At 49.9% G+C, this 6,856-nt stretch overlaps 1 protein-coding gene across 5 annotated transcripts in view; it reads right to left on the bottom strand.

The window, feature by feature from the left end:
- The window catches only part of CACNA1H (calcium voltage-gated channel subunit alpha1 H), a 115,457-nt gene extending 114,488 nt beyond the window's left edge, over positions 1–969 (bottom strand). For all 5 annotated transcript variants that reach the window (XM_064673347.1, XM_064673350.1, XM_064673349.1 and 2 more), the window contains exon 1: positions 834–969. In XM_064673347.1, the coding sequence (XP_064529417.1) occupies positions 834–926 (93 nt within the window). In that variant the 5' untranslated portion in view covers positions 927–969. The remainder of the gene's footprint in view (positions 1–833) is intronic.
- Between the last annotated feature and the right edge of the window lie 5,887 nt (positions 970–6,856).

Below are 6,856 nucleotides of genomic sequence, written 5' to 3' on the forward strand. Positions count from 1 at the left end.
TTGCTGCAGGAAGCCCAGTGCCAAGGTGCAGCCCACACACCAGATGCTGCCGGGATGTGCTTCCAAACCCAATCCTGCGGGCAGATGGCAGCGAGGGCACTGCCAGGAGAGGGAGGAGAGACCAGTGGGATGCTGGGCATGGCCAACCAGGGGCTGGGATGCACCTCCCAAAGGTCACTTATCCCAGGACCCGGCAGTGCTGTGCTCCAGCTGGGGGGCTCTGCTGTGCAGCAGAGCAGGCACGGGCTCTGTTGTTCCCGTAGGAGGGAATGGAGTGGCAAAGTCCCCGGTGCCACATGGCACAGACCAGACTGCACAAATCCAAGGGGTGGAACTGATGGACTGCAAGGGGGAGACTCCCCATGGAACTGGCCATAGAATCCCAGAATGGTTTGGGTTTGAAGGGACTTCAAAGATCACCTTGTTCCACCCCCTGCCGTGGGCAGGGACACCTTCCTCTAGCCCAGGTTGCTCCAAGCCCCGTCCAGCCTGGCCTTGGACACTTGCAGGGATGGGGCAGCCATGACTTTTGTAATTAAATAGTCTTTAACGACCCCAGTGGGAGCTGGCTGCCCACTTTTGAGCCCCCCTTCCCTTATTAAGTGTGCAGTGAAAGGATCTTGCTGGATCAAGTCCCAGTCAGCCTTTGGGTCTCCCCCAAGGCCATGGCAGCAGGTTTCCCTGGAGGCTTTGCCTGAGGAAGTGTGGCTTCTTGGGAAAACCATCTTGGGAAATGCTTTCATGGCTGGATCTTGGGGAAAAGGGACAAGACAGGGGTCCACCCTGCTCCACTCCACCCATCCCAGGCACACAGGGCAGGGTGGGATCCTCACCTCCAGGATGGTGCAGCGCTCCGACTGGCACTCCACGTCCTCGCAGGGCTGGAACATGCCCAGGGTGACGCAGTTCAGCAGGATCACCAGCATGCTGACGTGCTCAAACCACCTGGGAGCAGGGTTAAGGACAGCACAGGCTTTGGGAGGGGGGAGCCTGAGGCAAAGAACACACCAAAAACCCTTCTCTCATCCAAAACCTTTCTCCTGGGACAACTTCCACCTCCAGATCCCCCAGTGTCAGCAGTGGATCACCCCAAATCTTTCCCTATTAAGGTAAAGAGAGCAAACAAAGGCACCACAACCACCAAGATCCAGCCTGTACCCAATCCCTTGCTCCAACCAGTGAGGCCACTCTCCTTGTTTCCCTCTGGAGTAATGGGAATAGGGGCTCAGTGCAGGTTATCTCCTTCCAACCTGGGTTGGACATCTCAAGGTGTTACAGATTCCCCTTTTGGGATCTACACCATGCCCAAGGATGAAGGTAAAACAGAGCCAAGCTGGTGGCACAAGTTGGTAGGGCCGAGGATGGCAACATTTTGGGATACAGGATGTAAACCAGGACCCACCAGTCCTCACCTAACAGTAACAGTATCCAAGTAGTAAGTGGTGATTTGCAGGAATGCAAAATACCCCCAGAGCTGCTGGTTCCTGCTGCTGGGAGGACTAATAAAAATCATTAAAAAAAAAAAAAAAAAAAAAAAAAAAAAGATTTGGGGGAACTGGAGTTTCACAAATTGAGCATGAATGAGGGAACTGTTTTAGGAAAATAATTGGAAACATCTGGGTACGAATAAACCTTTTTGCTTCCAAACACACACACATATGTGTGAGAGAAGCACACAGACATTGTCTTATTCCTGATAATAGCAATTCTGCTTTGGAAACCTGAACAAAAACCCCACCATGTTTATCCCTGCTGCTTTTAGAAGTATTTTATCAGTTCAGCACAAGATTTATTGCAGAGTAAGATTAAGTGCAGGGCTGCAGATCAAACTACTTTTGCACCCACTGTTATTTATCCAGATAAGAGGGGAAAAGAGAAATCAGCAGGGTCAGGTCTCAGAGCTTCCCTAAAACCTGATCCCAACCCACTTCTTGTTTTAGAGAGGGCTTCAATTTGAAAAGCCAGAGCTGGGAACACCTTGCTGGGAACCAAACATGTCAGGCTTGGAAACCCACTTGTCTGAAATGGAAATGCATGAAATAGGATAAAGAAATGGAATAAAACCCCGGGTGAGTGGAGCAGGAGGAGCTGGAGCAGGAGGAGCTCCAGGTCACAGCCCCGAGGACTTGTGCCCCACTGAAATACTGATGTTGGTTTAATTTCTCCCTCCCTTAAGTGACTTTTTCCTCATCTTTAGGGGCTGTTTGGATCCCCTTCCCTCTTGCCTAACTAGAAGCAGAGTGACAATCCTGTCCTACAGACGAAACAGCCCCAATAAGACCCAAAGCCCAACCACAGCCATATCCTACTCACAGTATTTGCATTGTCTGATGGGATCCATGTGAAACTCCCTATAAACAGGGCTCCTGTGCTATTCCCAGGGCTCCAGTATCATTCCCAGAGAACCTGCAGTTGCATTCATTTCACTTATTATACCTGTAGATATGTTTTTTTTTCCTTTAAAGTACAAAAAAAGTAAGAGCATGTGAATTTTGAACTGCTAAAAGGCTCTGAGCTGCCCCAGACCTTTGTTCAGGTGCTCTGCTCATCAGATCTCAAAAAAACTTTATTTTTTTAGCCTTCTAAACGATCTAATTGTGGCTTTTTATGGTTAAACAATCACCTGCATGAGGAGAATTGTCACTGGAGTTGAAATCAGAGCCCTGATTCCTTAGAGACAGGCAGAGCCACTCCTGTCCCCCCGTCCATTTAACACCAAAGTTTGGTGTCTTTCAGGGTGGCAGAAGAGTTTGATTTTCCAAGAGAAAAGGAAAGGCTGTGCCATTGTGGTCACAGATGTTTGGAGGCTGCCAGTGTTGTCAGCAGGGTCAGGCACAGCCACGGGTGGGAAAAGAGACAAAAGCAAATTTGGGATGGAATAGAGACAAAAGCAAACTTGTGCTGCCTTTGAAGGAAAGGCTGAAAAGGTGGAAGAAAACCCACTGCAGGGAACAGTTTTGCTTTGGCTGGAGAACAGACTGGAGAAGGAAGCTCCTGCTCAGGGATTCAGAGTTTCTGGGGATGCTCCTGTCCTGTCATTCCCAATCCCTCCCCGAGGGGATGTGTTGGAGGGGTCTGAGCTCAGATGTCCTGTCCTGCTCAGCCCCTCCAGCCCACCTTCTCCTCTTGCACCTCTGGCTCCCTCAAAGGCTTTAAGCTCCTGCCCTATTTATTTTCCCATCAGATTAATGACAGTGAAATCCCTAATTGGAAAGCAGGATTACCCTGAGGGCTCTGCCCTGACTAATCCTCCCTCCCGCCGGCGCTCAGACATCCAAGGGGATTTCAGTTCACTGCCCCTTCCTCACCCCAAAAGCTGGGACTGCACCCCTGAGTGGCTGCTCTTCCAGAGCCCCCTCAAAGCCATCCAGCCCCAAAGCAAACCCCTGGGCAGCAGGAGGTGATGCTTTTGGCAGGGTGGGATTAGAGTTCCCAGCATCCTTCCCACAGAGCCTTGGCCAGTTTGGAATGTCCCTTGAGGAAGAAAAGTCCCATTCTGGTTTAATGGGAAAACACTCAAGAGGGGAAAACAGTCAAGAGGAGAAAACAGAAGAAAAGGTGACAAAAGTCCTCCAAGAGCAGCTCAACACCAGCCCAAACAGAAGGATGTGGCTGGAGACAGAAGTCCCCTGGCACAGAAGCCTTGTGGATGTTCCCACACAGCTCGTCCAGCTGTTTTACAACCAGGGGGTCACGGAAGGTGAGGGATGGTCCCACCAAACTCAGCCCCACGGGCTCTGCTCACAGCCCCAGTGGCCCTGACCCGTGTGCTGCTGGCACTGAGATCCTCCCGGGATCCTCCCGGGATCCTCCCGCTCCTCCCTCCCCGGCAGATCCGCTAAAACCGTGACTCTGCAAAACTGGGAACTTCGGAGGAGTTACCATGGCAACCGCTGCTCTGGAGGCCACGGAAGCACCACCCAGTTTACCAGCAGCAACTTCCCAACTCGCTTGGAAAGGGAGAAGATGCTTGGAAAGGGAGAAGATGCGACGGGGAGATCCAGGCGAAGCGCTGGAGGCAGAGGGAACCGCAGAGGGGTCGCTCAACATCGCTCCCTCCGGCACAGATTCCAGGGAAACGACCTCTCAGGTGCAACTGGGCCAAGCTGAGATTCCCCAGATGCCCTTTGGGAAGGAGCTGGGGAGCAGCAGAGCCCCGAGGGGCTGCTCCCTGTTCCCAGCACTGCACCGTGGGGTCAGCACCGGCCCCTGGACTGAAATTTAATCCTGAGTTTAACCCAGTGGCAGCACAGAAACCAGGCTCTGCCCCAAAATGCTGCTGTTAGTGCAGTGAATGATGCTGATGCTCTTCATCAGCTTTCCAAGGCGTTTTCCTGAAATCACCTCCTGGCAAAGACCAGTGGCTTGAGGATGGAGAGCTCTGTTTGCCAGAAGATGCTTCAGCACGGGCAAGACCTTTCCTTTCCTCTGCTGTGCCAGTTTAGCTCTGGTGAGGCCCTGACTTGGTTTAAAAAGAGAGATGGGAATTCAAGGGTGTGTTGGAGGAATTTCACACATTTTAGTCAGCAAAACAAGGTGGAGAATTCCTGTTTCTAGAAGACTTTCACATCATAAAATAGTGTGGCTTGGAAGAAACCTTTAAAGGTTCCTTTAAAGGAAGGAAGGAAGGAAGGAAGGGACACCTTCCACTATCCCAGATTGATCCAAGCCCTGTCCAACCTGGCCTTGGACACTTCCAGGAATGGGGCAGCCACAGCTTCTCTGGGCAACCTGTGCCAGGGCCTCACCACCCTCACTGTAAAATCCTTACACATGTATAAGGGGATTTTCTGATCTGCAGGTCAAAATCATTATTTAAAACTTAAAACTTCCCTTAAATAGAAAAATGAAAGGCAAATGAACTGCCTGTCTTGTTGGAAAGGTCACTTCTCAACATCTCTTTTTAAATTGCCTCGGTACAGACCAGGCTGCCAGGCTTCAACCCAGGTTTGTGTCTCATTCCCTCCCCTTCAGTCACCTCCTCACTCCAAACAAAGCCCAGAAACCTCCAGTGATGTGGGTCCAGGTCAGGCTCAGCTACCCCAGAACCCAGACAATCCCTTCCCCAGGCAGTTCAGCCCCGCTGCTCCTCCCCATTTTCAGGCAGATCATCTCTCCCACCCTCACTCGAATTCTGCAGATATTTCTGCAACAAACACAGCAAGAAACGCTGGGACTGTGTTCCCACTGTGCCACAAACTCCATTGCTTTCATCCCATGCCTTGTAATGGCTCTGCTTAAATTCCCAGGTCCTTCAGAGACATCAGCCACAGCTTCATTTAAAGTTCCCCAACCAACCCCAATCCCACCCCTGATTTCCAGGTTGGAGAAAGGCAGGACCCACAGGACTCCCAGCAACGGAACCACGGCAAGACAAGCTCACAGTGCTCACTATTTTCACATAATCTTATTATTTTTAAGCCAGTCAGGGGATTTTGGAGCCTGAACCCAGTATTTTAAAGGCTGGGATTTGGCAGGATCGTGGTTATTCCTGTTCTATCTGTACCTGCTGCACACGGTGCTGAGGGAGAACCCAAAGCCAGAAAAGTCAAATTATAGTTACAAGGGGAACATATGTTTACAGAGGAAGCAGCTAACTGAAGTTTCAGTTTTTATAGTTTAAGATGTGACTAATGCACTAAATATACACACAGACACACATGCATATAAATATATATAAATATATATATACACACACATATTTGAGAGAGACTGGGATTCTCAGAGCACTCAGGGGGGACTCCATGGGCTGGGAGGGCTTTTCCAACCTCTGAGTGATCAGGGTCACCTGAAAGGTTTGTGTACCCATGAGAAGCTGCTCCAGAGCAGAAATATTGAATTAAAAGCACCAAGTGCCTGTTTTACCAGTATTTAGGTGCGTTGCCCAAATCCCAGCAAATTACAGCAATCACACTTCCTGTTCCTCTGTGCCACCAGTGACAAAAACAACTTTAAAACCTGCAACATCCACCTCATCTTGTAAGAGAGTAACAGAGAACAGTCCAAACTTAATGATATTTGGTAAATAGGAGCAAGAAAAAAATAAAGAGGGGGGAAAAAAAAACAAAGAAAGTACAGAATTGGAAGAAAAATGAGTCAGAATAAAATTCCCAAGAGGCAGTGCTGGCTGGTGCTGGCATAATTTTAAGGAACATTCTTATTTTTAAGAAGTTGATTGATTAAAAAGCTATTTTTAGTGCCCATACTGCACTGGATCATTCGGGTTCGTTTGCTTAGGAATTGTAAAACAAAATGAGGCAGCTGCACCTCAGCAACACTGACCTCCCCAGCAGCACCACAAACACAGCCCAGGAGAAACATCTCAGCCCCAAAGGCACCAAGCTGGAACAGGACTTTGGAGATGGGAATTCTGGTTGAAGGAAGGATTAGCCTGAGTTACTGGGATAATTCCATCCCCCTGTATAGAAGAGCCATCATGGGAATCCAACTTGGTACCGGCCCCAGGCGGATCTTGAGTTCTGCTGGTCTGGTGCAGGATGTGCTTTTCTCCCCCAAAATGGGAATAAATCCCTTTGCCTTGCACAAAGATTATCCCTGGAAGTGTCCAAGGCCAGACTGGATGGGAGCTGGAGCAACCTGGTCTAGTGGAAGGTGTCCCTGGCCATGGCAGGAGGTGGAACTGGATGAGTTTAAAGTCCTTTCCAACCCAAACCATTCTGTGATTCAGTGACTGGGAGCTGATTTTGGGGCAGAGCTCCTGGATCTGGCCATTTTTGGCTGGAGCATGGCAGGTTCCAGCCCTGGGCATCCCAGATGTGCCAGATGTGTCACAGCCAGGGCATCCCAAGCCTGGAAAACTTCCCTGTTGTGATGTCCTTCATCATGCAGTGCAGAA

This window comes from Pseudopipra pipra, chromosome 16, assembly GCF_036250125.1.
Source record: "Pseudopipra pipra isolate bDixPip1 chromosome 16, bDixPip1.hap1, whole genome shotgun sequence".
NCBI classification, from domain to species: Eukaryota; Metazoa; Chordata; class Aves; order Passeriformes; family Pipridae; genus Pseudopipra; species Pseudopipra pipra.